Source organism: Miniopterus schreibersii, assembly GCF_964146895.1.
Source record: "Miniopterus schreibersii genome assembly, chromosome: 6".
In the NCBI taxonomy this organism is placed as follows: Eukaryota; Metazoa; Chordata; class Mammalia; order Chiroptera; family Miniopteridae; genus Miniopterus; species Miniopterus schreibersii.
Genome location: NC_138107.1, coordinates 3,134,684 through 3,161,778, shown reverse-complemented (window position 1 = coordinate 3,161,778; position 27,095 = coordinate 3,134,684). Strand labels below are relative to the sequence as shown.

The following is a 27,095-nucleotide window of genomic DNA, read 5'->3' as shown; positions in this document are numbered from 1 at the left end:
CGGGGTCCGGCCGGGAGGGGCCCGAGGCGGGAGCCGAGTCAGGTGCGCCGGCTGCGGGCGGCGAGTTGCAGGAGCGGGTGGTCCGGCCGGTGCTGCGCGGAGGGGCCGCCCCGGCGCCGCGACCGAGACGCTCTGCCCGCGAGGCCCGCCTCCCGCGCCCCGCCCGCTCCCCCGCCGCCGCTTCCTGGTCCCCGCCGCGACCATGGCTGAAGAGCAGCCGCAGGTCGAGCTGTTCGTGAAGGTAAGAGCGCCTGCTTCCACCCGGCCGCCCTGGGATCCTGAGGGGCAGCGCTCACCTCGCCCCGCCCGGCCTCCCCCCCGTCGTGGTTGGGATGGGGGAGGCTGGCTCCCCAGGGGAAGACAGTCGACCTGCGCGGGTGATGGGAGTTCTAGGCTCAACCCTGAAAAGTTTGTAAAAGTGCAAGTTCCCAGCTGCCTAAAGGCCGCCAGGTAGAGAAAAGGGAGGTTCCTGGGCCGGGGTGCGGTGGGTGGGCGCGGACGGGCTTCGGGCACCGAGAGGCGGGGGGTCGAGCGCGCCGGGAGCACCGGAGGGCGAGGGCGCTCGCGGAGTGTGTGCTCGTGCGGGTGCGGGGCCTGCGGGGGAGGGGAGAGGCTTCGAGGCCCAGGGTGTGGTGGGGAGGCCTGGGAGTGGGAGGAGGTCGGCCGGGAGGAATTAGTGGGGTGGAAGGAGACAGAGTGGGGGTGAGTTCGAGGCAGGGCTGGAGAGGTGAGGGGTGGAGAGTGGGTCTGCGGACTCGGGGAGAGAGACAGGGAGGTTCAGGAGATGAGAGCTTAGCTGGGGCTGCCTCAAGGCTGGGCGAGAGATCAGGAGGAGAGCTGCGTTGGGGCTGTAGGGTTTGGGGGTTCCAGAGGCAGGAGAGAGTTGCCCCAACGCCCTCCTCTCTCTGGGTGTGGATGAGGAGAGGTGGGCCCGTGGCATTTGGGTATCAAAACCGCAGGCCGGATGCGGCCGGGTACGCATTTGGGTAGAGCATTGTCCGGATACACCAAGGCTGCAGGTTCGATCCCAGTCAGGGCACATACAAGAATCAACCAATGAATGTATAAATAACTAACAACAAATCGATATTGCTCTCGCTCTCTCTTCCTTTCTCTCGCGCTCCCTTCCTCCCCCTCTTTCCACCCTGCTCCCTTCCCCACTAGGGCTGTGCCTCCCTCCTCTCTGGACTTCATCTCTGTGCCCTCCTTCCCCTCGGCAGCCACCCCTACCTTCTTGTTTGCCCATTCTCCCCACCCTCTCACTTTCCTGCTTTCTTTCTCTCCACTGCCCTTCTTTTGTTCTTCTTGTCTTTGTGTGTTCCTGCCTGTTTCTCCCTCTTTATACTTGACTTCTCCGACAGCATTCTCTCTCCCTTCACCCAGTGAAGTGCCCGGGTCCGCCCCCTTAGGTGTGGTCCCCACCTCACTCCCACACTGCCTCAGGGGCTATTTTTTTTTTTACTCTTGGGTGAGTCTGTCCTGCAGAGATTCTGGCCCTGGGTCCTGTGTGAGGAGGATTAATTATGTGGAGGCAGAGGACTTGTGCCGGGAGACCCCTGCAGGCCATGTCCAGGAAGAGGAAGGTGGCTTTCACCGCTGGGTCCTCAGCCTCACAGGGCCCTGCCCCCACTCCTCGACAGGAAGGAAGCCGCTGAGGCTGGAGACACCAATGAAATGAATCATCCCTAGCCTAGGGGGAGGTGCCCCTTGAGGGATGAGGTCACCACTTGCCAATTAGAGGGCAGCCCCCTCTCTAAGGCCCTCTACATTTCTAGGGCAAGGCTATGAGCCCCTTGATTCCCCATCCAGTTGCCCAGGAACAGCTTGGGTGGAGGTATAGAGAACCAGAACTCCGCTTTCAAACCCTGCCCCCACCTCTATTGTCCTCAGGCTCTACTCCATTCAGGAATCCAGGCCTCTAGCCTACAACTCTGGCCTCACCAAAGACCCTCTTTTGGGGTTACTTCATGGGTTGATCTGAAAATTAAAATGAGTTTTTGTATATAAAGTACTTAAAATAGCACAGAGAAAAAACTACACTACTGTTAGTCTTACCTCTCTAGGGTCCAGATCCTTTAACTTCTCCACAACCCATTCCCTCTACCCACCTCTCACCTATCTTTAAATATCTGGGGAACCAGAAGCCAACCTTTGCAGGAAATGTTTCCACTGATATACTCTAGATTTGACCCAGCCCAGGGTGGAGAACCCAGTTGTGGGGGGAGCTTTTAGTGGAGAGAATGTATGTGTGTGTATCATGACTAGGCAGAAAACAGCTAGGTCTGGGAGTAGGAAATGCCCAGAATGGCCGGGGTGGGGGTAGGGGTGTACACCAGGCCTAACCTGAGGTGGGGGTTGTTTTTCAGGCTGGCAGTGATGGAGCCAAGATTGGGAACTGCCCCTTCTCCCAGAGACTGTTCATGGTGCTCTGGCTCAAGGGAGTCACCTTCAACGTGACCACCGTTGACACCAAGAGGTGGGCCTTCTTCTCTTCCTCTGAACACCCTTTGTGCTCACACATGTGCACACACACACACACAGTCAGCCACCCAAGTCTTCCATCCTGAACTTTTTTCCCTTCTACCAAGAGCCCCCTTCTCTTCCCACCTCCCTCTGTCTCCTTTTTCTGGTTCTCCCTGATCCCCTTTTCCTGTCCTGATGCCTGGCCTCTCCTACAGGCGAACTGAGACGGTACAGAAGCTGTGCCCAGGAGGGCAGCTCCCTTTTCTGCTGTATGGCACTGAAGTGCACACAGACACCAACAAGATTGAAGAATTTCTGGAGGCAGTGTTGTGCCCTCCCAGGTATTGGGGCACTTGGAAAGAAGAAGGGGGAGCTGGGAGGGTCTGAGAAAGAGAGGTTGAAGAAATGGAAAACAGGTGGTGATATGGCTGAGGCCCCTCCCAGGAAGATATGTTTTCTTATTTCTCCCGTTGGCTTTCAGGTACCCCAAGCTGGCAGCTCTAAACCCTGAATCAAACACAGCTGGCCTGGACATATTTGCCAAATTTTCTGCCTACATCAAGAACTCAAACCCAGCACTCAATGATAGTGAGTCTTGTGCGTCAGAGGCCTGGGTCCTGGGAGGAATAGAGAAGATCCAGGGGTTGGGAGGCATTTGAAGCACCTGGAAATTCAGATATCAGGGAGATGGAACAGGTGTTAGCAAATCTTATTTTTGCTTAACCCCCATATTTCCTTCCTTTCTCATTGGCCATGACTCTTGAGCATCTCTCATTTTTTGCCTGGCCTCTTCTGCCCCACTGGGGGCATTAGAGTTGGGTTGGCTGCTGACTTGTTTTCTGGCAGAACAGGGTTGTGCTTAAGAACACTGACTCTAGATCCAGACTACCTGAGTACAGATCCTGCTAGCCGTGTGACTTTGAGCAATTCATTTAACCTCTCTATAAACCTATTTCCAGGTCTGTAAGATGAGGATAACAATACCTATTTTGTAGGTTGGTGTGAGAATTAAGTGAGCATTTGCATGTAAAGTGCTTACAATAACACAGAAAGTTAACTACATTAGCTGTTATTATTTTGGACTGGCCTCACCACTAGTATTCACCCTCTCATCCCCAACCTGTCCCATGGACCTTCTTGGACTTGGACTATGTCAATCATCTGATGTTCTTGCCAATGCCGGTCTCTTGCACAGATCTGGAGAAGGGGCTCCTGAAAGCCCTGAAAGTTTTAGACAATTACTTGACATCCCCCCTCCCAGAAGAAGTGGATGAGACCAGTGCTGAGGATGAGGGCATCTCGCAGAGGAAGTTTCTGGATGGAAATGAGCTCACTCTCGCTGACTGCAACCTGTTGCCAAAACTCCATATAGTACAGGTGGGTGGTCATTGTGGGAGGAGAGGATGGCCAATGGGATGGCTTCTCATGATAACCACTCCAAAGGTGATTTCTTTCTTAGGGTGGTTTCTATAGATTGCTACCGATAGCAGACTCCACCCCATTCCTTCTCAGCCATCATGGCTAGCAAGACCGTTGCTTGTAAAAATTAAATTCCATGATACAAGCCGTGGGTGCAAGCCGGCTGGCTGAGAGTAACACATCCCAGTGTTACTTTCAAGAATGTTCTTCCTGTCTCTATCACTCTCAGATCCTCAGTTCAGACAGAGCAGGCTTTTCCTAAAATCAAAACTTGTAACTCTTCATAGCTTCAGTTTCCACTTCCTCTTGTGGAAGATGAAAGCTGTTGCTTCCCATGGCTTTTGTCCCAGCCTTAAAGCTGTGGTGTTAGTTTGTGTAATATGGGCCCAATGCTAGTCTGCACGGAACTGTGGATTGAGCAGTGGAAGGCAGAGTTGGATGATGAGTCCTTGTCCCAAAGGAAAAGTAAAGAAAAAAGCTGCTCTGGAAATTCAAGAGAAAAGTTTAATGGTTTGAGAATTATATCTCAATAAAACCAAGAGGAGAAAAGTAGTACTGTTGGAATTGCTCTGAAAGGGGGCTGGTTATCAGTAAATGGAGAGGAAAGGTGAAGACAGTGAAGAGTTAAGAAAGCCCATTGGAGAAGATGACTCATATGAGAGATAAGAACCATAGGAAGAGAAGCTAGATAGTGGAGACTTGAATGCCTGGACAACAAGGCTGGATTTCATCAGGTAGGCCTTGGGATAAGAGAAAGAACACATCAGGGCAGCCCGCTATGATTTCCCCGAGGCTAATATGTTTGTGTGTGTGTGTCCCAGGTGGTGTGTAAGAAGTACCGTGGATTCTCCATCCCTGAGATGTTTCGGGGGGTGCATCGGTACTTGCGCAATGCCTATGCGAGGGAAGAGTTCGCCTCTACCTGTCCAGATGATGAGGAGATCGAGCTGGCCTATGAGCAAGTGGCCAAGGCCCTTAAATAAGCCCCTCCCGCAGCTCCCTCACCCCTCCTCCATTTTTCTCCACAAAGGCCCCCGGGTGGTTTCCACTTGGCTACCCAGTGGACACATTCCAAAATGTCCAGTGGGAAGTGAATTCTGGAGCACTTGTGCAGGACTGCCTTGAGGATGAAGGGAAGGAACGGGGGATCTGGGTGAGATTTCTATTGTGGGGTGGGATGGGATTGGTAGGACAATGTATTTCAGTAATAAAATACAGAATGAAAATCTAGTGTTGTATTTTCACAAAGGGTGCTTGAAATGTGGGTATCACAGAATGAAGGGTGGGTCAGTGACCTTGAGCTCAGGTTAAAAACCAGGAATTAAAAGAGGGGTGCTTGTGGTGATTTTGCCATTTTTACTGCCAATCCATCGTCGCGCTGTCTGGTGGGTCCATGTCGCATTTGCCACCCAGCCTAAAGGGGCGGCCATATCTGGGTGGGCCGGGGCTTCTCGCGACGGGCGGGGCCAAGTTCAGGAAAGGGGGGGCGCACGGTCCTGGTGGAGTGGGCGCGGCGTAGCGGGGCGGAATGGGCGTGGCCTGGGGGAGCCCCGCCCTGTCCCGTTTAGACAATGCCCTGGAGCCGCCAGACCGTCGCGCCCCTGCCCCACCGTAGTACTTGCCCTCGCCTACCCAGGGGCTCCTCGGAGCCAAAGCTCCAGTCCCCGAGGCTTGAAGACTAGGACTCTTTTCTCCACCAATTCTGTCCTCACGGGGGTTGGGACCCCGGCCAAGATCACAGAGCGGCAGGAGTGGGGGTGAGCGCTGGAGGTGAGTCGAGAGGGAGGTGTCCGCTGGACCGTGTTGCGGCCGGATCAAGGGGGTACCGGGCCCGTGCCTGCACCAATCAGAGCGAGGGGGCCGACATTTGAGTGCGGAGCTGAATGGGGTGGACTTTGGGGAGGACAGAAAGGGAGAGAAGGGACCGGGTCCTGGAGCCTGGAGTGGCGCCCGCTCCCCAGGACCACGCCCCCGTCTCCCCGCCCCTCAGATGTCGTTTTAGACCTCTCCCAGTCCTCCGGGACTCGGGCCGGTTTACGCTGGGTCGCGCTGGGAGCCGAGTGGCCGGCTGCGGAGGAAAGGATGCTTAACTCCTTGGGCTCCGTTCCGCCGTCCTTGCTCCTCCCCTTCTCGTTTGGATCCGCGACTTCCATTCCCCAGCTGCCTCCCGTCCCGCAGCCCCCGCGCGCCCCTCGCAGCACTTCGGGTCCGCAAGGCGCGGAGCAGCTGAGGGTTAAGGGGGCGGGGCCGCTGCATTTTTGGGGAGTGAGCGCATCCTAGCGGCTGCCAAGAGGGGCGCCGGGCAGGAACCTCGCGAAGCCCCCGAGCAGGGGCAACAGGTGTTTTTGGAGATTAGGGGATTCTGGTCTTGGTCCTCGGACTCCCCGTAAAGAAGCAGACTCGCGAAGGTGCGGGTGGAGGGGGGTGGTTAGCAGAGGAAGGTCTGGAAGGAAGACCCCCGCGTTCTTAACCTCCTTCCTACGCCCTTCTCTGCATGTCTCTTTCTCTGTCTCTCCGCCATTCTCTCTTCTCCAGACAGGTGAAGTAAACGGAGGAAACTCAGAAGTCAGCGCCGCCGGAGGGGCGTCCGTGTTGATGGGATGGGGACGCCGGGGGAGGGGCTGGGTCGCTGCTCCCACGCCCTGATCCGCGGGGTCCCGGAGAGCCTGGCGTCGGGGGAGGGTGCAGGGGCCGGCCTCCCAGCCCTGGACCTGGCTAAAGCACAGAGGGAGCACGGGGTGCTGGGGGGTAAACTGAGGCAGCGGTTGGGGCTGCAGCTGCTAGAACTGCCTCCTGAAGAGTCGCTGCCGCTGGGACCGCTGCTCGGCGACACCGCGGTGATCCAAGGGGACACGGCCCTAATCACGCGGCCCTGGAGTCCTGCCCGCAGGCCGGAGGTGAGCGCCTGCGGGGGGCTGGACAGCCGAGGCCTTAGGGGAGAGTGGGGGTGGGAGTTCTCGGCCCCATCCCCCGCTCTCGTCCTAAGGTGGATGGCGTCCGCAAGGCGCTCCAGGACCTGGGGCTCCGGGTCGTGGAGACGGGGGACGAGAACGCGACGCTGGACGGCACAGACGTGCTCTTCACGGGTGAGGCCGGGGTGCCGCCCTGCCTGGCACGGGAGCGGGGCTCGGGCCCGGGCCTCCGGGGCCTGTTTCCGCGCCCCCACCCTCAACCCGCGGCCTCCGGGCTCAGGCCGGGAGTTTTTCGTAGGCCTCTCCAAGTGGACCAACCACCGGGGGGCGGAGATCGTGGCGGACACGTTCCGGGTGAGGAGCGGGACCGGCGAGGGGTGCTGCTGGTGGGGGCAGCCTTGCAGGGCGAGGGCGCTCTCGCCCTGCCTGCCCTGAGCACCTCCCCGTCACCCCTAGGACTTCGCTGTCTCCACGGTGCCGGTCTCCAGCCCCTTCCACCTGCGCAGTTTCTGCGGCATGGGGGGGCCCCGCACTGTGGTGGCGGGGAGCAGCGACGCGGCCCAGAGGGCGGTCAGGGTGAGCCGCGGGCTCGGCGGGGCGGGGCCGCGCGCGGGCGGGGCCGCGGGCCAGGGAGGCGGGGCTGGAGGCCCGAAGACCAGCTCGGCCGCGGCCCCCACCCAGCCGTTCGTCTGTGAAAACGCGCGAGAAAACGAGAAGCTGGACAGGGAGATGGGAGGTCAGGGAACAGGGTCGGTTTACATTTACAGGGTCTTCCAAAAATTTGAAGGATGATTGGGGCCGACGGGTGGGGGCTGGAGAAGGGGAGAAGAGGTTGCAGGTGGGAAGAACGGCATGTGAGTTTGCGGAGGAAATTAGCAAAGGTGACTAAAGCGCGTAGAACAGTGCCTGACACACAGTAGGTGCTGTGTCACCATCACCCCACCAGTGTAACTGTCCCCCGCCCTTAGCCGCGGAAGGCAGCCGGGGTCAGTGTGAAGAGGCTCTGAGACTTGAATCTGCCTCTTTCCTCCACACCAGGCGATGGCAGTGCTGACGGACCACCCCTACGCCTCCCTGACCCTCCCAGACGATGCAGCCGCTGACTGTCTCTTCCTGCGTCCCGGGGTGCCTGGTGTGCCCCCTTTCCTCCTGCACCGTGGAGGGGGGGACCTGCCCAACAGCCAGGAGGTGCGGGAAGGCAGGAGCTCCAACCACCACCACCCGAGAAAGGCATCTCAGGCCTTTGGAGGAGGGGAGGGAGGGATACCTTCTCTGGGAGCCTGAGCGGGACCGCTCTGAGCTGGCTGCAAGGGGCGTGTGGCTGTGGCCCCAAGGCCTCACTCCCGTCTCCCCGCCCCATGTCCTCCCTGCAGGCACTGCAGAAGCTCTCCGAGGTCACCCTGGTACCTGTGTCCTGCTCAGAACTGGAGAAGGCAGGTGGTGGGCTCAGCTCCCTCTGCCTGGTACTCAGCACACGCCCCCACAGTTGAGGGCGTGGCCTTGGGGTCTTGGCTGATGGGGGTGGGGCAGCATAGGGATTAGAAGGGGGGAAGGAGGGTTAGACAGAGGATGGTAAATAGTGGGGAGGGGGCCCCAAGATAGGGAGAGGGCATAGTGGGGGGGCATAGAAGCCATTGGGTGAGTCTTCTCTCCCGGAGCTAATAAAATAGAACCGACCTTTCGGACTGGGCTGTGGCTGCTGTTTTACTGGGGCAGAGGGACGGGCAGGGCTAAAATCTGACGTTGGGGATAATGCTGGGAAGGCGGCCTCTTTCACTCATCAAACCCTCATTAGGCACTTGCTGAATCATTGCCCAGCCCTGTGTCATAGGTGCTCAGGCAAAGCCTGTACAGGGCAGAGAAGAGAGAGTATGGGTGGATCACCTGCTGAATTTATCTAAATCTCAGGTGATTCAGAGATTGGTATATTACTAGCTCACCCCTAGTTGATAGGAAGAAATGACGTTTGCAGAGATATTAACTTTTATTCACTCATTTACTGAGACTTAGCAGTGATATGAAAAGGGTCAGTCTCCTGATATCAGAGAACTCACATTTCTTACAAAGTGAAAAACAGGTCGTGATGGGACAATTCACAGGAGGCTGTTGCTATGAGAGAAGTAAGAGGACTCCCAGGGCATCAAAAAGTATGCAGGATGGCAAAGAGGGTCAGAATGGCTTCCCAGAAGGCTACGCTTGAACTGAGTCCTGAGGATTAATAATAATTAGCCAGGCAGGTAGTGGAGAGGAGGGAAAAGGGTAATCCATGAAGAAGGAATTGCATTGGACAAAGGCATACAGCACTTGGGGCCTGGGGAGAATTTCTTCAAGGCTGGCGTGTTGTGTGCATGTGATGTGACAGAGATATGCCTGGAGAGCAGGCAAGATACTGCAGTACCTTGTACCCAAAGCCAAGGCCCGTGGGCCCAGAGCTGAAGGTTAAGGAAAGAAATGCTACAGATCTGAAATACAGGCTGTCAGAAGCAGGTTGGTATTTGGGAAGGATCTCTCTGGCTTCAGGGAGGAGGGCAAGGGCAGAAGGATGAGGTGGGGCTATGGGCAGCCCAGGGAAATGAGGACAGTACATTCAGGTGGCAGCCCTGGACACGAAGAAGGCTGTAGATTTGACGGTGATGTTAAAATAGAATAGCAGGACTTGGTTCATTGTGTGGGGGAGGAAGGATGCTGCATGACTCTCAGTTTCTGGCTTGGGCAACAGGGTTGATCAAGAGCAAATACAGAAGAGGTTTGGGAGAGGACAATGAGCTTTGGACTTCCTGTGCGCAAAACGTGTAGGGCTAGATAGGAAGGGATGTCTGAGGGATAGTTTGGAAATCCCATGTCTGAGATCTGATCTGGAGAGAGTTCTGGGTGTCATTTGCCAAGGTAAGGGATAAGGCCACTGTGGTAACAGCTTCCCAGAAGAGGAAGGCAGATAGAGGGCAAACCTAGAATGGTGGGGAATACCATGGGGGAAGGGAGACAGGAAAAGGAGTCCAGGAGGAAGATATCAGCATTAACAAAAACAGCTTAAGGAAGGGAGTCATCAAAAGCCAAGTCAGGCGAATGCTAAAGAATGTCTACTGGGTGTGGCCATTAGGACACCACCGGCAACCTCGTGGCCGTGGAGCAAAGAAGAAAATGGAAGAGCGGTGCAGGCCCCTGGGTGGAGGAGCCTGATTGGAGGGGAGGGAAGAGATGAGACAACTATCTTGGAGTGGCTGATGTTGTAAGATGGGGAGACAGGGCTTGATGAGGTTTAGAGAGGAGACACGGTGGGGGTCCAGTGATAAAGGAGGCACAGAGGTTATAGGAAATGGGGTAACAGAAGGAGCAAGATTGGCAGCAGGGATAGATAGCCTGGAAGCCAGCTCTCCTGACTCCCAGTCTAGTGCTCATTTCTACCCCATGGTGCCTTCATTTTCCGGGGAAAGTCGGAGAGGGAGAGGGTGGTTATGGAGAACTGGGAGGCCCCAGCTTGTGATGTTTGGAGTAAGGGCTTTCCTTCAAACTACAACCGCGTAGATGGTGGAGGAATCAGCAGGGACCACTGGGGACAACCGGTGGGGCCTTCGGAGGGCCATGTGATCCAGGTCTGCGTAGAGTAGGCTCTGAAAGTTGGGGAGGAAGGCAGCAGTGTCTCAGGAGTGTGACTCCTCGGCAATCCGGGCCTCTGTCTCTCTTGGTCCACTTTTCTCGGATTCTGGCCAGTCCCCTCCCGGTCCCCAAGCCCTTACCGACTCCTGGTCCGGGTCCCCTGCAGTCTTGGGCTCCTCCTCCTTTACTGGCCTCTGCGGCTCGGCTTTCACCAGTGGAGCTATGAGGGAAGGGACAGAGATGGACCGAGAGAAGGTGGCCAACTGGTCTGCTCCCAGCAAGGGCTCGGACTCAGGAAGCGAGGGTGGGGAATGTGCGGGGAGAGGGGACTGGGGTGGAGTTAGGCTCACCAAGTCTGGGGCGGGGCCGGAGCGGGTGCGAGCGCCTGTCAAGGATGTACGATACTCTCTGAAAGCCATCAGTGTCGTCTCCCTGGAGCCGGGCTCCCGGCCGCGCCAACGCTACCCTGCAACTTGCGGGCTCTGACCCGCAGAACTTAGGCCCCGCCCCACGCCCTGACCCAGCCTCCGGCTCCTTCCCGAGCCAGGGCTCCACCCGCCAGCCTGTGGCCCCGCCCCCAAGTTCTGACCTCCCCCATTCTTCAAACCACACCCCAGGGCTCCAGATCGAGCTTTTGTCGGAAAATTCTGGTCCCGCGCTTCCCGCCTCCACCCGGCCCTGCGCGCTCACCTGCGCCGCCACCAGACCACGCCCAGCGCCCCGAGCCCCAGCGCCAGCCCGGCGCCCAGCAGCGGGATCAGGAGCTGAGGATGCGCGGACCCTGGGGACCGTGGGAGGCGGCGGTGAAGGCCGCGGTCGGGGGTGCGGGGCAGGCCGCCAGCTGCCCCGCTCGGAGTCCCCAGCCCAGGCCCCCTCCCCGCCGGGGTGCCCGCGCTAGGGCCGCTGTGCGCGGGGCTTCGACCTACCCTGGCCGGGCCCCGGCGCCCTGCACTCGGCCGCGTCCCCCAGCACGCGAAGCACCGTGCGGCTCTCGTCCCTGTGGCTGCCCCTGCAGATAAAGGTGCCCGAGTCCCCCGCGCTCAGGAGCAGCTCTAGGCGCCGGATACCGGGGTCCAGGGCTCGTAGGCGGCCCGCAAAGGGCTGGACGGGAGACACGGTGGGGGTCCCGCTCGAAGATGTCCACAGGATCCGGCGGCGTCCTTTGGACAGGCCCTTGCAGGCTGGGAAGCTAGGCGCCCAGGCCCAGCGCGTGGGTTGTGAGACCCCCACGCAGGAGAAATTCACCCGGTCCCCTGGGCGGCCTTCCAAGGAAACTAGGGGAGGCGGGCGGGCGGGGCGGGGGCGCCGGTTAGGGCGGGCCCCGGGAGGAGACTCGCCGTCCCGTCTCCTTCCCGCTCCTCTCCTCTCGCCCCTTCCTGGGCCCCCCACCCCCCAGTCCCCGGCGCCCCGCCCCGCGCCTCGGGCTGTCCTCGCTCATACTGACCTTCCTGGGGTGGCTTACTCCCGGGGTCCCCCTGAGCCCTCGACAGCAGCAGCGGCAGCAGGTGCAGCGCCAGGGCCATGGCTGGGGGCGGCGAGAGGAGGCGGCGAGGCGGCGCAGGCCGGAGGGAAACGGCGGCGAGGGGCGTGTCGGCGGGTCTGGGGGCTCCGATAAGGGGGGCGGGGCCGCAGCTGCCCGGATCCGGCCGGCGACGCGGGCCGGCGAGCTCGCAGGCCTCACCTAACGCTCCCTGAACATCGCGCTCGGGCGTTTCCACCGCGTTTTCGCGCGTTTGCACACCTGCAGCGCGGCGGGTGTGAGCATCCCGAATTCTGGACCCCAGCTGGGGTCAAGCCCCCACTTCGCCATCGACTAGCTGCGTGCCGTGGCGCGTGGCTTAACTTCGCTGGGCCCGTTGGCTCACCTACAAAAGCACCAGGTTGTAGAGGGTTGTGAGAACTCAATGCACACACCTAAAACGCCTAGAACAATGGCTGACGCACAGGAACACGAAGTACTTGCTGTTATCATCACTATCTAGTCTTATTTTAGCTTCTAGCTCACGTCGCTGTGCCCACGCTGTCCCTCCCAGCCACCCTGCCTCCCAAACCCGCAGGTTTTGATTGGGGAGGCGCTTTGGAGTAGATGCACATGCCCCGCACCCAGGACTTCAGTGGCCTTCACTGGACTGGTGCAGCCGAGGCCAAGCCCAAGTGGAGCCTGGGTCCTGAGAACCTTTGGGGGACTTGAGGCATCCCCTTGTTAGCAGGCAGCCCCAGCACACGCCCATCACAGAGGCCCTTGGTGACATCACAAACCCTACTCCCTATCCTGTGGCTGAGCAGTGGTTGGTGGGAAGACCAAATGGGAGCTGAATTGAGATTAATTTGGCTCTTTCCATCCAAAATCTCTGCCCACATGCTCTACCAATGCCCCCAGGGCAGTCATCTTGGGCCACACCCATTGTCCATTTCCCGGGAACCGCCAGTTGCTACCACCACGGCCACTGTAACATCACAGGGGCCTTTGGCGATGCTTCTTCAGAGGACAGAGGACTGGGCAAGCAGGGCTGTTGGCTGGAGGCCAGTAAGAATATCTTGGTCTGAAACCAAGAACCTAAATGTCTCACCTACACTCCCACCGCAATCCCTCCTCGCCTCCCTCACCTCTCTCTCCTATCTCCACTCTGCTCCCCAGTCCTGTTTGGCCCCTCCCCACCCCTGGTCTCTTCCTCACTGAGCTTGCATAAATAGGGAAGGAGGGGCCACCAGGGGCAGGGAAGGGAAGGACTGTTGGGAGTATAAATTGCAAAATAGCCACTCAACTCTCAGAGCTGGATCCCCAGAAATCTACTCTGTCAGCTGCTGCAGTTGCTACCATTCTCAGGACCCTCACCATGAAAGGCCTTCTGCTGCTCACCTTATCTTCTTTGTTCTGCTGGGTCTCAGGTGAGCACCTGGGGCCCCAAGGACCTGGTTCACCCAGTCAGGACTTTTATAGCCACCACCCTACACTACCCACTACTCAGGATTCCTAGCAAACCACCCCCCCCCCCCCCGGCCCCAATTGACTGAGCCCTCCTGTGCCTCCAGAACCAGGCCTCCCTGTGACAGGGTCCTTGCTCCATTTCTCAAGGACCCATGTCTCTATTCTTCAGACTCCTCCAAGACCCACTCTTCTATCCAGCCAGGGTTCCAGGTCCTCCTTCCCCACTCCAAGGTGCCCCCTTCTTGGAAACCCTAATATCCAGTTCCCCTGCCAGCCCCACTCCAGTACAAAACTCTCCAGGATCCAGCTTACCTGCTTTCTCCTCTCTCCACCTGCACTCAGTAGGGTGTCCTCCCAGAAACCTAGGCATCCAACTTGGAGCTTCTAGGAACCTACCTGTCATCTACTCCATCTGGGACTTCATGCTCTGTCCCTCAAGCAGTGGCCTTTCCTAGTCTCCCCCTGCTCCTCCCTGGGGTGCATACCCCAAGGGACATAAGCTTTCTGGAGGGTGGGTGCCAGTGGCCTCTTAGAACCTCCTAGGGAACCAGGGAGACTTCCCCAGCCTTCTAGGGAGGCAATGCCAGGGTTGCTTACCCCCAGGGTGAGGTAGGTTTCACTGAGGTGTAGTCACAGGCTTCTCCACCCTTGGACCAAATCCCTCCACCAAACCTTGCATGCCCAAACCTTAAATTAGTTGAGGCAGAAATTTTGGAGGTGCCACCTTCTGTACCCAGGTGGGAATCTGATGATCTGTCCCCCAGATAGTATTCCTTTCTGACAATGAGCTCCTGGGGTGAGAGGATTCAGTTCAGGTCTGGTACTTCTTTCTACACTCTGGGCAGGCACAGGAGGGGAAGTGTGAATAGCTAAAGCTGGACTCGTGTGGCTTTCTTTCTAGCCTCAAGTTCCAAACCATTTCTTGCATTTGTTTCCTCCATGATTTTTAAAAAAATATATCTTTATTGATTTCAGAGAGAGGAAGGGAGAGGGAGAGAGACAGAAACATCAATGATGAGAGAGTCATTGATCGGCTGCCTCCTGCATGCCCCCAACTGGGGATCGAGCCCGCAATCCAGGCATGTGCCCTGACCAGGAATCGAACCATGATCTTCTGGATCCTAGGCGGATGCTCAACCACTGAGCTACGCCCTGCTGGGCCATGATTTTTATTTTTAATATTTCTTCCTATTTCAAGTCTCTATCTGTGACGTCTTCTAAATCCTTTCACCTTCTTCCCCACCTCCTCCATCTCATGGAATTCTCACTTTCCATCTGTCCCCAGCCCTGTGTTGTTGGTAGCTCTGCCCCTCCTGACTCATCCTCAGATGGAGTGGAGTGGAGGAAGGTATTTAGGGTGTGGGCCATTCGAAGAGCAACAACTCCACCCTCACCCACTTCCACTTTTTCTCTATCACTCACTTGCTCTGTCCCTCCCAGACCAAACAAGTCAGAACACTTACTGCACGGGATCTTCTCCACCCTACCCCTTGGCTTGCCTTAGGCCCAGGTAAGTCAGACACCCCATCACCTCAGCCTGATTTGTGTCTTCCCAGCTGACATTCGCTGTCATTCCTGCTACAAGGTCCCTGTGCTGGGCTGTGTGGACCGGCAGTCCTGCCGTCTGGAACAAGGACAGAAATGTCTGACAACAAATGTGTACCTTGGTAATATCCCCTTATTTAGTGGGGACAGGGGGTGGGTGGGAGACTCTATTGCTGAGGCTGAGGCCCAGCTGGGGTTAAGGCTGAGATGGAACAGAATGACAGCAATGAGAACATTCGGCCAAAAATTATTACGTGCCAGGCCCCATTCTGTGTCTCTACATGGATTTTTTTCAATTAATGTTCATCACAACCCTATGATGTGGCTGTTGTTATATTGAGGAAACAGCCTCAGAAAGAGACAGTAACAGGCCCCAGGCATCACGGCCAGCAAACGATGGGACCAGGATTGGGGTGAGAGGCAGTGCAGGAGGAAGATTAGACTGAAGCGAGAAAGAAGGGAAAAGCTGGGGCAGAGTTGGGAAGGAAGGAAGCTTGGGTGAATGCATGGGGGGGAAGTGGACACGGGCACCCCAGGTGCCCGTCCCAGTCAACACCACTGCCCACTCCTATTCCCAGGCAAGATGTGGGTTTTCTCCAACCTTCGCTGTGGCACGCCTGAAGAGCCGTGTCGGGAGGCCTTCAACCAAACCAACCACAAGCTGGGCCTCACCTATAATACCACCTGCTGCAACAAGGACAACTGCAACAGCCCAGCCCCTCGGCCCACCCCGGCCCTGGCCCTGGTCCTCCTCACCTCCTTGGCTGGCCTTGGCCTCTGGTTGCTGCACTGACACGTGGCTGCCCCTCCTCCCCCTGCCTTAGCCTGAGCCTCTCTCTCTGTGTCTCCACATCCCCTGGCTTCCCATAATGGTCTCTCCCTAGCCTCCTTTGCTTGGAAAAACATTTCTCCAGACCCTTCACATTTCTTTAATTAACAGTGGTCTCCCTATCCATCATTCCACCCCATGCCCTCCTCTCTGCTTTTCTCAGGTCCCTTCCCATTTCCCTCTAGACCACTCCAGATCCTCCACTGGCCCCCAGGAGAGCCCCCCCTTCGTCTCTTGCACTCTATTGTGCCCTATTTAGGGAGGGATTGGGGTCTGGGCCTTACCCCAGTGAAGGCTCCAAGGAAAGACCTGATGACCTCACTGTATGGGGCTGATTCCCCAAACCCTGTCTGCTGTCTGTACCCCCTCCCCCTGCTCACCTCTTTCCATTTTGAGTAATAAATGCCTGTGTCTGATAAGTCGTGCATTTATTGTCAGAGGCCCCTTCCCAGAAAATAACACTCTCGGCCCCCACCCTTACCCAAGAACCCTTGAGGGAGTTTCCCTGGAACGCTGGGCTGAGGCAACTGAGAAACAGGTTTTTCCAGCCTCCATCGTCCCAGCACCTGGGGGTGGCACACAGGTCCCAGTGTGTGGAGACAATCCTTATCTCAAATTTAGGTCACACCTTTGAGGTACTGCCAAGAAGGAGGTGCAGCCTGGCTTGAGGGCTCCCCAAAAAGGGTAGGAGAGTTGCATGGGGATGGGGCCCAGGACCCTCTTTCCAGGCATCAGCCCCAAGGGTAGAGTCAGAGGCCTCACCTGGCGTGGTTACTAAGTGGGGCACTGAGAAAGCCTCTATCACAGGCTTACATTTATTTCCTTTCTCAATTCAAAAGAGTCCTATTGGGAGCCAGGCTGTAAGTAGGGGAAAGGAGAACCAGCCAGACAACCAGGCTCATTGATTCTGGTGAGGCCCACTCAGCCCAGAGCCTGCTCCCCAGGGCGATCCTCATTTCTAAGGAAGGTTCTCCCTAGCAACAAGGTCCAGGAGTTACTTAGGGCAGATTCTCCATTGTCTTTGGGGTTGGGTTGGTTAAGGAGTGCATCATCATAAGCCTGAAACTAGAGCCGGAATGCCCGATATGACTCCTTCAGCCCTCCCATCAACCAAAGAGAGGTGGAATTTCCCAGTCAGCTCTAGAGTGGTGGATAGATTTTAATGGCTCACAGAGGAGTGTGTGTCTTCTCACCTCAGATCTCCTTCATTACCTTGCTCCTTTCCCATCCTCTACTCCCATTACCCTCTCCACAGCCCTGGCAAGACCCAGGCCAGGGCACTGCCTGCTGCAGCCAAGATGCAGGCCGGGGTCACAGCTCTCGCCACAGCGCTGCTGCACAGGTCTCCGACGCAGCAGTCCCTGTGGGCTGTGTAAGTCCCATCTCCCACCAACTCTGTTTTCACTTGATGGCAATGGTGGGTTACGGCGCAGGCTGGATAGTGATGAGGCAGGGTCACTGAAGCTGAGAGAGAAAATGAGACAGGTGTTAGCCTCCTGGCTGGAGGACTTGCCTTCAGGGGCAGAGGAGATGTGATTTCAAGGGACTCTCTGCTCCCTCAAAAACCACCTCCCTAAAAACCAAGTGATCAAAGTGATCACTGCCATTGTGAAACCCCTGGCGTGATGCCCTGGAGAGGACCAACATCATGTCTGTGCTGTTCTTGCCAAGAGCTTGAGCTCAATCTAACTGTGAGAAAATACCAGATAAATCCAAATTGAGGGGCATTCTATAAAATAACTTACCAGGACTCTTCAAAAGTGTCAAGGTCATGGAAGATAAAGACGCAGAACTGTCACAGATTGGGGGCAGCTAAAAAGACACGAGAGCCAAATGCAACGTGGGCTTCTGGTTTGGGCCTTGGGACAACCGGCTAAGTTGAATATAGTCTGCAGATCAGTTAGCAGCATTATACCAATGTTACTTTCTGATTCTGCTAATTGTGCAGTTGGCCCTTGAACAACACAGATTTACACTGTGTGGGCCCACTTATACAAAGATCTTCCCCTCAAAAATATACAGTTGGCCCTCCTTTTCTGGGTTTCACATCTGCGGATTCAACCAACTGCAGACTGAAAACAGTATTTTCAGCCCTAGTTGGTTTGGCTCAGTGGTTAGAGTGTCGGCCAGTGGACCGCAGGGTCCAGCCAAGGGCATGTACCCGGGTTGCAGGCCCAGTCCCCTGGGTGTGTGCAGGAGGTAACCAATCGATGTGTCTCTCTCACATCGATGTTTCTCTCTCTCGCCCAGTCTTTCTGAAAAGCAATGGAAAAAATATTCTCAGGTGAGGATTTAAGACACAAAAACAAAACAAAAACACACACAGAATTTGCGGTCCACAGTTGGGAATCTGTGGAGGCAGAGAGCCAACTGCCCTTTTATATAGGGTACTTGAGCGTGGGGTGTTTTGGTATCTGCAAGGGGGCGGGGGTGGTGTACTGAAACCAATCCCCCTCGGATAACAAGGATGACTATAGTTAAGTTTTGGGGGAGTCAAAAGGTATACCCAGATTTTCGACCGAGCCGAGGGTCTACACCTCTAATCCCCATGTGCTAACATTAGAGGAAGCTGGGTGAAGGATATACAGGAATTCTCTGTATTATATTTACAACTCTTTTGTCAATCCAAAATTATTTTAAAATAAAAATTAAAACTCCCTGGTCCTTAGCTGACGCCCAAAAGTTCGGTTTAATATTCTGGTTCCTGCTTTCAAGGGACCGAGATTTTTCAACCATGTGTGAGTGAGTGGGCCTGTGAGATTCTGGAGAGCAAAGATGGGGTGGGGGGGCCACACAGACAGCAGACAGGGGCTCCTGAAGGGCTCAGTGCCAGGAACCACAGAAGGGGCTACAGAGAGCTCTCTGCCACTGGCACTGTCTGCCCAGACCCAGCCTGATCCTGGAAGGTTCTGGAAGCAGGAAAGGGCTGGGGAAGAGGGAGAAACTGAGCACTCACGGTTCCCAGACAGCTTGCTCTGCCCCAGGCCGGGTTGGGGTTTGACCTCCAGGAAGCCACAGCCTTCGCCCTCACCACAGGTGGTCTCAGTCTCTTTGCAGGAGCTGCTGGGGCCTCTGCCACTGTAGTCACAGCACGGCATGCAGTGTCCTGGCAGGAGAGAGGAGGTGCTGGACCTGGGCTCTCAGGGAGGCCGGCTGGCGGAGGGGGACCGGCTTGAGTGACAGGGGCCTTGGCTGCCTTCTTACCCAAGATGGCCCCTGGGAAGGTGCCGAGCAGCAGCCCTACAAAGAGGGGGTTCATTGTGTCTTCCTGGGTCAGTGGCGTCTCTCTCTCCCACGGCCCCTTCCCTGGCCCTGCTCTGCCAGCCTTATATCCCCCTTCCCCTGGGCTTTATAGGGCAATAAAAAGGGAGGCACTGGGGCCCCAGCGGGGACAGGGAGGAGCCCCCACGGGAGAATGCTCTCAGCATCCTCTAGAGTCCTTAAGCTCCTCCATCCTTAGCAGCAATTCTGAGGCCCTTTCAGAGGGTCCTCAATGGTCTTCTTTTTCCTACCACATACCTGTGTGTGATCCTATTTTCCTCATACACACCAACCAGACCAGCATATCCCAACAGATTGAATGTGGAAGTAAATATGAAAACCCAGCCATCTTTGTTGGGAAAGAAGGTTTTTTTCACAAAAATATGTTTTGTTTACATGTAGTAGGTTTGTTATTTTAATGTTTAAGTGAAACTATTTTAAATGTTATGTTTTGATTTCTAATAGGGTAAATGTTAATATAATCACTAAGAAAGGCTCTTGGGGTCTTCAGTGACCTTCAAGAGCTTAAAGAGGTCCAGAGACAAGAAGTGAGGACGCTGCTGTTCTGTGAGAGATGTGCCTCCTCTGTCTGCCCCACCCATCCTATTCTCCTGGGATATTCCTGCCCCACGCTCCAGATGTGGCTGTCCTCCTCCCCAGGCTCTTTAACCCCTGTCTTCCAGACTCTGCTACTGCCCCCAAATCTTATTCCTGCATTTCTTCCTAGTCTTTATGACCTCTCCCCACGCTGACCTGCCCCAGTGGAAACACATCCGACCCTCTGACCCCGAGTATAACTAATTCTTTCCTCCCAGGTAGTAAAGCTGGGAGAGATGATTATGGGGTAGGGATGTTGGGGCTTGGGGTGATCAAAGGCATCTGAAGTTGCGTGAGGCCCTTCCTTAAGCAGCTGGGTTTTGTGGTGGGGGGTGGAGGGGGTGTTGTTGATTCCACACTCAAGTGGATCTGGGCCAGGGCTGTTTGGAGGGTGACACTGAGAGCCTTAAATGCACCGAAGGGGAAAAGAGAAAGCTGAGACATAGAGAAGAGTTGAGAGAGCAGAGAACAGCTTGAGACAAGGGTTGGGAAGGGAGAGGAGTAGGAGGCAAGGTGACAGACACAACTTTGGAGCTCAGACATAGCTGAGAGAACAGAGATGACCCTAACGACAAGAGCATACTTCAGTAGGGGGCAAGGAGTTGTGGGGTGTGGGAACAGAGGGCCAGGGCCCCTGCTGATGAGGCTGGTGAATCTGGCCTGGTTCTGCCCCCCACTCCCAACCTCCAGGTTCACTCCCTAGGTGTGTTTGTTTACTGGTCCCTCCCTGTCTCACTCAGGTGCTTCTACTCTCCAGCCTGGGGAACTCAGGTGCAGGTCACTTTCCCCTGGGCTCCTGCGCCCTGGATCCAGCCATGGGCACCTCCACCACCTTCCTCTGCATCGTGTTCTTCTGCGGGGCACCGGGTAAGGGGGGTTGGGGATACTCTGGGGCAGCGGGCTGGGGTGGGTGGCTGGGGCAGGGGGTCATGGAAAACACTGAGGGCTGGGGGGCAGAGGGGTCTGAGAGATGCCAAGAAGAGAGTTGTGAGAGCTTTAGAAAGAAGACCTGCTGGGTACGCCTCAGGCCAGCGTGGTAAAGTTCCTTATGGACGCACTGGAGAATGGCTGTCTTCCTCCTGGCATCTTGACAAGCCTCTGTCTCCCCTGTCCCTATCTCACCTCTCGCTTCTTTGCTGGGCCCCTTGGGAAATGTCAGTTCCAATTTTCTCATCTGTCTCCGGCACCATCTGCTTAACTTCTTCATCGCCGCCTCCCGTAACGCTGGCTTCTGTCATTCTCTAAGTTGGTCTCTGATTCTCTTGGCTTCTGTTCGCGTCTGTGCCTCTCACAATCGCTGTATCCCTCCCGCCTCTGTGTCTTTCTCTTTTCCTGTCTCCCTGCCTTCTCTGCGTCTCTTTCCTGCTTCTGCCTGCCCCTCTCGCTCCGTGCCAGTGCTCCCCAATCCTCACTCTGTGTGTTGCCTCTCTGCGTCCCTGCCCCAGCCCGCAGGATCTTGGCTGTCTCTCACCTGGCCTGCTGCCGCCCCTCCCGCCCTCACGATCTCCACCAACCTCACAGGTCTCACCACTTCCCCTGCCCAGGGGCGGCTCCACTGCTACACCTGCAGCTTTGCAAAACCCTGCTACCCCGTTCCCACTGAGTGTCAGGATGATGAAGCTTGTGGCATCAGTACTGGCACCTCAGGTAGGGCTCTGGCCCAGTGGCCCTAATCCAGGCCGTTCCCTGCTTCCACCTGCCCTGCCTTTCCTGCAGCGCCTGCCTCAGCAGGCCCCCTTTGTCCCACAGGGCAGAGCGAGATCATCCAGCGGAGAGGCTGCCTCCCAAGAGCACAGTGCCTTCTGCCCGGCAACGCCACCTACTGGTCACACCCCTACACTCTGCGGCACCACTGCTGCGACCAGGACTTGTGCAATGTGGCCATCAGGCTGCAGTGGCCCTCCAGCGCCCTCCTCGCCACCCTGCTTCTCATGGCCAGCTTTACCTGGGGAGGTCATCTCCTCCTCTAGTCTCACTCCGATCTGCAGCTCTTAACCCAGGACTCCTCCACCATCACCACAGCTCTGGAAACACCTGCCCAAACACTTTTGTGATATGGCCAAGAACCTGATTTTGTAGAGGCCTCAGATCCCTGGCCCAACACCTTTGCAGACTCATTCCAAGACCTGATTCCTATGGGCACTGCTCCAGCCCCTTACAGCAGCCTGCCCAGAACCCAGCCTCATAAAAAACACCTGTCCTGTGTCTTTTGTCTTTTCTAGATGCCTGATGCTGATGCCCTCCTTCAGCCCCAGGTCTTTGGCAAGGCAGGTGTTTGATGGAGCTGTGGGTTCCAGGCAAGGGGATGAAAGGGGCACCATGTGTGGAGAAGAGGGGAGTTTTGCTAGGGAAGGTTAATTTGGTAGGTGAGGAACTTAGAAGGAGGGCTTGGGGAACTATGAAGGGTAAATTTAATAAAGAGCTATCTGGGGGTCTGGTAACTGCTCTGTGTGTGTGTGTGTGTGTGTGTTCTCTAAAAGCAAACTGTCGCTGTTTGGTGGGTTGTGCTGCGTGCTGGAGCCTCAACCATAACTTTTTAAAAATTTTTTATATGTCTTTATTGATTTCAGAGAGAGGAAGGGAGAGGAAGAGGGAGAGAGAGAGAGAGATACATCAATAATGAGAGAATCATTGATCGGCTGCCTCCTGCACACAACTGGGCATGTTCCCTGACTGGGAATCGAACCGCGATCTTCTGGATCATAGGTCGATGCTCAGCCACTGAGCCACGCCAGCCAGGCTGAACCATAACTTTCACCTGGCTCTCATCAGTGTCATTCATGTCAATAGCTTAGCTGAAGCCATGGCAGAGTGGAGGGTTTAGATGAGACTCCAAGAAAGCTTTCCTCCAGCGAGGCCTAAGCTCATGCAGATAACACAAAAGGGAGCCTGCTGGAGTTGCTTGTGGGGGTGTGGCTGGAAGTCCAGCTCATTTCTGCCTGAGCCTGGGGAATGGGCAAGCTGGGAGCCTCACTGGGCCCTCCTGCTTCACCAGCCCAGACTTGTCCATGGTTCACAGACAGCCCAGCATGCAGGGCCCGATGGCACACCCAGTCAGGGAATGCACCCTCCCACCCTGTGGACACTCCTGCCAAGGGAGATAGTGTGTGACTCTGGGATCCCAGGATGTCAGGGTGACATAGCGACTTACTGCTCCGGATGCTACAATGGAGAGCCTAGGATAAGGAGGGTGGCGGGTGGGGGCCGAGCATGGACACCCCCATAGTGACCCAGTTCCCACCCCTTCCATCTGAGGAAGGCTGAGGTCTAATTAAAGGTGCTTGTTTCCTTTCAGTTCTTCTCTTCTTTGTGACTATGGGGCTGCTGACTTAATTTAGAGGCAACTTGAGTTTTCTTCCCACTCTCTCTGTCCCTCAGTCCTCCCACTCTGTGCTTCTATTTTTCTCTTTCTGAACATCTCATCCCTCACTCTGACTTGAGTCTCTTCCCTTTTCTCTTCCTCAGTTTCCCCCACTTGTCCCCTGGTTCCTCCGTGCCTGGTTCTCCACCGCTGCTCAAGTCCCGGGTTCCTCTCTCTCCTCTCTGCCTATCTCCACCCCTCCTCACCCCTGCCGGCCACCAAGCTCCCCTCAATCCCATGACTTCAGGCTCAGCGCCCCCCCCACACACACACACATACACACAGCTTGTCTGCTGGAGACCAGCAAGACTGTAAAGTAGCACTCTCAGCCCCTCCCCCCCTTGACAAGATTTTCAGGGAATCCTTCAGGTGCCACGTGGCCAGGGAGACAGCAGGTCACTTTCCAGCAGATGCCACCGAGATCATCTGGTCTTAGGGGCAGGTGGGCTGTGGGTTTTGTGAAACAGAAAGACAGATTAAGGATACTTCCATTCTCCACCCCCTCAGGAACAAGGACTCATTCCACCCCAACCCCAGTCCCCTTGGGGATTTAAACCTCTGTCCCCTAGTTGTTCCTCACCTAAGATGGGCCAAGTGGATGTTCTCATAGACCTGGATTTCAGGTTTGAACTGAGGAATCGAGGCATCTGGGGAGAAGGAGCCATATGAAGTGTGGCAGAAAAGTCACCAGATAACCTAGAGCTGTATTCCCTATCCCTCCTTCCCTGGAGAAGACGGGGTACAAAGGCAAAACGTGAGCTCAACCCTCTGCCTCGCACCCACACGCTCTCTTCTTCCCTCTGGGGGGAAGGGACTTACCTCTGCACTGAGCCCCCTGGGCCCTCCGCCTCCAGAGCATGATGCTGAGGACCAGGATGGTGAAGCCCTGGCCTGCTGTGAACAACAGCATCAGGATCCAGGGCACATCCCAGGCCATGGAAGGGGCACAGAGGGCAGGGGAGGCATCCGTAGAGGCTGCAGTAAGGGCGAGAGAATGAGGGAAGCAGCGAGGAGCCCGTCCCTGTGCCCCAAAGAGAGGCTTCCCACAGTCTGGTGGGCTCTCCCCAAAGAAGACTTCATAAGTTTCCTTGCCCCCAATATTCATCCCTCACTTTGCCCCTTTTCAGCTCTCTCACCCCGGCCCCGTGAGCCAACATGGATGGAGAATGGCAATGCCTCCCCACACCCAACACACACGGACAGCTGGCTCCAAAGCAGACCACCGGCCATAACTCATTTCTCCTCATACCCTTCACAGTAATCCACCCTTTCGAGAACAATAAAGTGCCGTCCATGTATTCATTCTTCCAGTCACTCACCCGTAAGCATTCGCTGAGTGCCCACCACGCGCCAAGCCCCACAGTGGGTGCTGTGGACGTAGAGGGAAATAAGGCCCAGAGGCTGCCGTTATTGGCCTTTGCTTATCAGAATAATGGCCATTTGCTCCTCCCTTGTAAATGGGTTATTCCACATCCAATAGCATTCTTTCTCAGTATAATGGACTTTTTCTGGTAAAACAATTGTATTTTTTCTCCTTTTGCCTTTACTATCAACGGGCCATTATAACATCAGTGCACATATCCTTATAACATCAGTGCACATGTCCTTATAACATCAGGGCACATGTCCTTATAACATCAGGGCACATGTCCTTATAACATCAGGGCGCATGTCCTTATAACATCAGGGCGCATGTCCTTATAACATCAGGGCACATGTCCTTTCTTCAATAGACAACTGCCCAGCAATAACTCTTATTTTCTTCCTCTCTGCTATGGGATATCCCCCACAGATCACAGGTTAGCCTGTTTCTGAACAATGACATGTTCCACCAGAACCCTTCTCCCTCTGGGCTCTGCTCTGTTCCACCAGAAGATTGGCTTAACCATCCCCTTCTCTGTTCTGGATTCAGTGGGTGAGAAAAAAAGCCCTCCTCCTACAGACGACGGTCAGCTCCACCAGCAATCACCCCTCCTGACCTGGCCAATAACAAATTCGCCTCCTTTCCCACCCACTCCCCTAGCCAGCAGGTGTGGCTGTGCCAGAGGGAACATCCCTTCCCATGTCTTCTCTCAGTTTACCTGCCAGGCTAAAGCTGATCCCCTTGTTCTGAGGTATGAGGCAGCGGATGGTCCTTGGTCTACGGCCCCTGGGCTCAGGAAGCCCCTCCCCAGGACACACCATGAGCAGGGCAGCCCCATTGCCCCAGAAGGACTGCACATGGCCCCTCACAGGACCCCTTCCCTCCATCCAGGTCACAGAGTCCAGGCGTCTGGCAGGGACCAGAGAACACAGAAGGACAGAGCAGGGGGATCCATCTGCAGCTCTTGCAGATAACTGGGATCCTGTGGGGAGAGAGGGACCCCTCAGTTCCTTGCTTGGCTTCCCCATCTCCCAGTGGCCCCTGGTCTGCATGCTCCCACTCACCTTTGAGCACGGAGACATCATACACCCTCCAGTTCTGGTATTTGTGGCGCTGACCCAGCACGACGCACCAGTACCGCCCGGCGTCTCCCTCCTTGGACCCTTGCAGCCACAAAGAGTTGTTCCCCAACAATTTGAGCCTGGATTCCCTTCCCAGTTTCCCAGGGTCTGGGGCTGGCCTGGTCACTTGGACTTGGGCCACCAAGGCAGTGGAGGAGCCTGCTGCAGGGCTGCGGAACCAGGACAGGAGTTCGTCCCCATGCAGGATGGGTGGTGAGGGACATGGTAGCTCCATTGCTTCCCCCAAGGCCACATAGATGGGCTGGATGTTGTCTGTAGGGAGGGGCTTGTGTGAGGCCAGAGACCTCCATGAGATCAACACCCCTCAGCTTGACCTCCAATCCCTGGCCTCCTTCCCTTAGGTAGTCCCCCAGCACTGGTCTGGCTGTAAGCACATTTCTAAAGCGACAGCTACAAAAAATGTGGGTGGAGAGAAATGGGTAGGACTTTCCCCTCCTTTCTCCCACTGAGTGAGGAAATCTGAGGGCAAGAGAGAAAAGGCTGGGATAGTTGGCAAATACCCATACTCTTCCTCTCATTTCTCCTTTTCTGGAAGCATTTACTCACCTGTTCTTATTTTCTTTTTTTTTTTTTTTTTTTAATGTCTATTGATTTCAGAGAGAGGAAGGGAGAGGGAGAGAGAGAGAGAAACATCAATGATGAGTGAATGATTGGCTGCCTCTATGTGCCCCCGACTGGGGATCGAGCCTGAAACCCGGGCATGTGCCCTGACTGGGAATTGAACCAGGATCTCCTGGATCCTAGGTTGATGCTCAACTGCTGAGCCACGCCACCCGGGCTCCTGTTCTTACTTTCTAAAGGAAACTGTGCATGACCTGGACCCTCAGGGTCTCTGGGTCTACCCCAGTATTAGAGACAGGGGGAGGTCAATTGGGGGAAATCTATCTTCTTGAGTCAGATGCCTGCCCCAGGCCTCTAAGGAGAAGGAGCGGCAGTCCCTCACAGCCTTGCAGAATACCCCGCCTCCTGCTCCTTACCTGCAGCAGCCTGCGGGGGCCCACAGAGGGGCAGAAGGAGAAGGAAGAAGACTGCCATGGGAGAGCCTTTCAAGCTCTCTTGCCTGGGACCTGGTGTCCCCAGGGAGGAAAGAGAGGCCAGATAAAGGCCCACACTCCCTGGTCTGGAGTGACGTAGGCCTCTGGAGGGGATGGGAAAGCTGGAGAGATAAAGTCTAGCTGCAAGTCTACTGGGGAACAAGTGAGCACTGCCTTTCTGTCCTGATGGGAAAAAGACCCAGTCCAGGCCACTGCAAAGACAGCCTCCTGGCGGGACCCAGATCCATGACTCTCCGTGCTGAGAAGCCTGCACAGAAGGGGTCACAGCTGTCCATCTCCCACCAGTTTGGAAGCGCTCTCTTCTCCACCCTAAGAGATGCCAGCCATGAGGGGAGAAACTGAGCCTTCATGTTGGTCTCCACGGAACCCAGCATGAGACTGCACACCCAGTCGTACTTCAGAAATGATTTAAAATGGCTTTCCTTGGGGCTGCTTGGCATGCCACAGGCCTCTTCTCATCAGCCTCTGATGAGTATATTCAGTTATTACTCAAGGGGAGGAATAGCAAGGGCCTGGAAAATTCACTGATTCACGCCTTTGCCCCAGGCAGGGCTCTCAAGACAGATCTTCATATGGCTCTGATGGTTCTTAATGTGTTATTTATTATTAAAGGTTACTTATT

The 27,095-nt window shown here is 55.9% G+C and overlaps 6 protein-coding genes across 11 annotated transcripts; 4 read left to right on the top strand and 2 right to left on the bottom strand.

Annotated features, from left to right (window-relative positions):
• CLIC1 (chloride intracellular channel 1) lies at positions 1–5,112 on the top strand. Its single transcript, XM_081139736.1, has 6 exons — positions 1–241; positions 2,367–2,476; positions 2,679–2,804; positions 2,945–3,051; positions 3,659–3,840; positions 4,704–5,112. The coding sequence occupies exons 1-6, from the start codon at positions 203–205 to the stop codon at positions 4,863–4,865; spliced, it is 726 nt and encodes a 241-aa protein (XP_080995862.1). The 5' UTR covers positions 1–202; the 3' UTR covers positions 4,866–5,112.
• Positions 5,113–5,423: 311 nt separating this feature from the next.
• DDAH2 (DDAH family member 2, ADMA-independent) lies at positions 5,424–8,482 on the top strand. 2 transcript variants are annotated; one of them, XM_081141114.1, is made up of 7 exons: positions 5,438–5,652; positions 6,418–6,779; positions 6,869–6,968; positions 7,075–7,148; positions 7,251–7,370; positions 7,833–7,982; positions 8,168–8,482. In XM_081141114.1, exons 2-7 carry the CDS (start codon positions 6,483–6,485, stop codon positions 8,282–8,284), a joined length of 858 nt encoding a protein of 285 aa, XP_080997240.1. In that variant the 5' UTR covers positions 5,438–5,652; positions 6,418–6,482; the 3' UTR covers positions 8,285–8,482. The 2 variants fall into 2 exon arrangements, with proteins under 2 accessions (XP_080997241.1, XP_080997240.1); XM_081141115.1 differs by lacking the exon at positions 7,251–7,370 and having other exon boundaries at positions 5,424–5,652; positions 8,168–8,479.
• A 280-nt stretch (positions 8,483–8,762) lies between these two features.
• MPIG6B (megakaryocyte and platelet inhibitory receptor G6b) lies at positions 8,763–12,404 on the bottom strand. 2 transcript variants are annotated; one of them, XM_081141116.1, is made up of 6 exons: positions 11,836–12,404; positions 11,318–11,665; positions 11,082–11,172; positions 10,742–10,776; positions 10,532–10,611; positions 8,763–10,405 (listed from the first exon to the last, which is right to left on the bottom strand). In XM_081141116.1, exons 1-6 carry the CDS (start codon positions 11,912–11,914, stop codon positions 10,301–10,303), a joined length of 738 nt encoding a protein of 245 aa, XP_080997242.1. In that variant the 5' UTR covers positions 11,915–12,404; the 3' UTR covers positions 8,763–10,300. The 2 variants fall into 2 exon arrangements, with proteins under 2 accessions (XP_080997242.1, XP_080997243.1); XM_081141117.1 differs by lacking the exons at positions 10,742–10,776; positions 11,082–11,172 and having other exon boundaries at positions 11,836–12,286.
• Positions 12,405–12,524: 120 nt separating this feature from the next.
• Positions 12,525–16,111, top strand: LY6G6C (lymphocyte antigen 6 family member G6C). Of its 2 annotated transcripts, none has more exons than XM_081141120.1 (4): positions 12,525–12,545; positions 13,164–13,280; positions 14,877–14,987; positions 15,444–16,111. In XM_081141120.1, exons 2-4 carry the CDS (start codon positions 13,229–13,231, stop codon positions 15,656–15,658), a joined length of 378 nt encoding a protein of 125 aa, XP_080997246.1. In that variant the 5' UTR covers positions 12,525–12,545; positions 13,164–13,228; the 3' UTR covers positions 15,659–16,111. The 2 variants fall into 2 exon arrangements, with proteins under 2 accessions (XP_080997246.1, XP_080997245.1); XM_081141119.1 differs by lacking the exon at positions 12,525–12,545 and adding an exon at positions 12,671–12,918.
• A 4,213-nt stretch (positions 16,112–20,324) lies between these two features.
• Positions 20,325–21,831, top strand: LOC308558671 (lymphocyte antigen 6G6e-like; the record flags this gene model as incomplete). The annotated part of the gene is made up of 4 exons (XM_081140592.1): positions 20,325–20,419; positions 21,074–21,199; positions 21,302–21,486; positions 21,775–21,831. Exons 1-4 carry the CDS (start codon positions 20,368–20,370, stop codon positions 21,829–21,831), a joined length of 420 nt encoding a protein of 139 aa, XP_080996718.1. The 5' UTR covers positions 20,325–20,367.
• A 270-nt stretch (positions 21,832–22,101) lies between these two features.
• Positions 22,102–26,484, bottom strand: LOC308558549 (lymphocyte antigen 6 complex locus protein G6f-like). 3 transcript variants are annotated; one of them, XM_081140389.1, is made up of 6 exons: positions 26,396–26,484; positions 25,341–25,670; positions 24,995–25,258; positions 23,733–23,888; positions 23,494–23,560; positions 22,102–23,360 (listed from the first exon to the last, which is right to left on the bottom strand). In XM_081140389.1, exons 1-6 carry the CDS (start codon positions 26,451–26,453, stop codon positions 23,336–23,338), a joined length of 900 nt encoding a protein of 299 aa, XP_080996515.1. In that variant the 5' UTR covers positions 26,454–26,484; the 3' UTR covers positions 22,102–23,335. The 3 variants fall into 3 exon arrangements, with proteins under 3 accessions (XP_080996515.1, XP_080996516.1, XP_080996517.1); XM_081140391.1 differs by lacking the exon at positions 23,733–23,888 and having other exon boundaries at positions 23,250–23,360; positions 26,396–26,471; XM_081140390.1 differs by lacking the exons at positions 23,494–23,560; positions 23,733–23,888 and having other exon boundaries at positions 23,205–23,360; positions 26,396–26,471.
• Positions 26,485–27,095: the final 611 nt, after the last annotated feature.

Excerpts from the sequence above, each read along its gene's own strand:
- CLIC1 (XM_081139736.1), top strand. The coding sequence starts at position 203 with ATGGCTGAAGAGCAGCCGCAGGTCGAGCTGTTCGTGAAG. Across the intron at positions 2,477-2,678 it reads ACCACCGTTGACACCAAGAG|GCGAACTGAGACGGTACAGA; the intron begins GTGGGCCTTCTT and ends CCTCTCCTACAG. Across the intron at positions 3,841-4,703 it reads CAAAACTCCATATAGTACAG|GTGGTGTGTAAGAAGTACCG; the intron begins GTGGGTGGTCAT and ends TGTGTGTCCCAG.
- DDAH2 (XM_081141114.1), top strand. The coding sequence starts at position 6,483 with ATGGGGACGCCGGGGGAGGGGCTGGGTCGCTGCTCCCACGCCCTGATC. Across the intron at positions 6,780-6,868 it reads GTCCTGCCCGCAGGCCGGAG|GTGGATGGCGTCCGCAAGGC; the intron begins GTGAGCGCCTGC and ends TCTCGTCCTAAG. Across the intron at positions 7,149-7,250 it reads TCGTGGCGGACACGTTCCGG|GACTTCGCTGTCTCCACGGT; the intron begins GTGAGGAGCGGG and ends CGTCACCCCTAG.
- MPIG6B (XM_081141116.1), bottom strand. The coding sequence starts at position 11,914 with ATGGCCCTGGCGCTGCACCTGCTGCCGCTGCTGCTGTCGAGGGCTCAG. Across the intron at positions 10,612-10,741 it reads CCGGCCCCGCCCCAGACTTG|CTCCACTGGTGAAAGCCGAG; the intron begins GTGAGCCTAACT and ends CTTCCCTCATAG. Across the intron at positions 10,406-10,531 it reads GGGACCCGGACCAGGAGTCG|AGCCTACTCTACGCAGACCT; the intron begins GTAAGGGCTTGG and ends CCCAACTTTCAG.
- LY6G6C (XM_081141119.1), top strand. The coding sequence starts at position 12,762 with ATGCCCCCAGGGCAGTCATCTTGGGCCACACCCATTGTCCATTTCCCG. Across the intron at positions 12,919-13,163 it reads GGGCTGTTGGCTGGAGGCCA|AGCTGGATCCCCAGAAATCT; the intron begins GTAAGAATATCT and ends CTCAACTCTCAG. Across the intron at positions 14,988-15,443 it reads GACAACAAATGTGTACCTTG|GCAAGATGTGGGTTTTCTCC; the intron begins GTAATATCCCCT and ends TCCTATTCCCAG.
- LOC308558549 (XM_081140389.1), bottom strand. The coding sequence starts at position 26,453 with ATGGCAGTCTTCTTCCTTCTCCTTCTGCCCCTCTGTGGGCCCCCGCAG. Across the intron at positions 23,889-24,994 it reads GATCAGCTTTAGCCTGGCAG|CCTCTACGGATGCCTCCCCT; the intron begins GTAAACTGAGAG and ends CCCTTACTGCAG. Across the intron at positions 23,561-23,732 it reads CCAGGGGGCTCAGTGCAGAG|ATGCCTCGATTCCTCAGTTC; the intron begins GTAAGTCCCTTC and ends CCTTCTCCCCAG.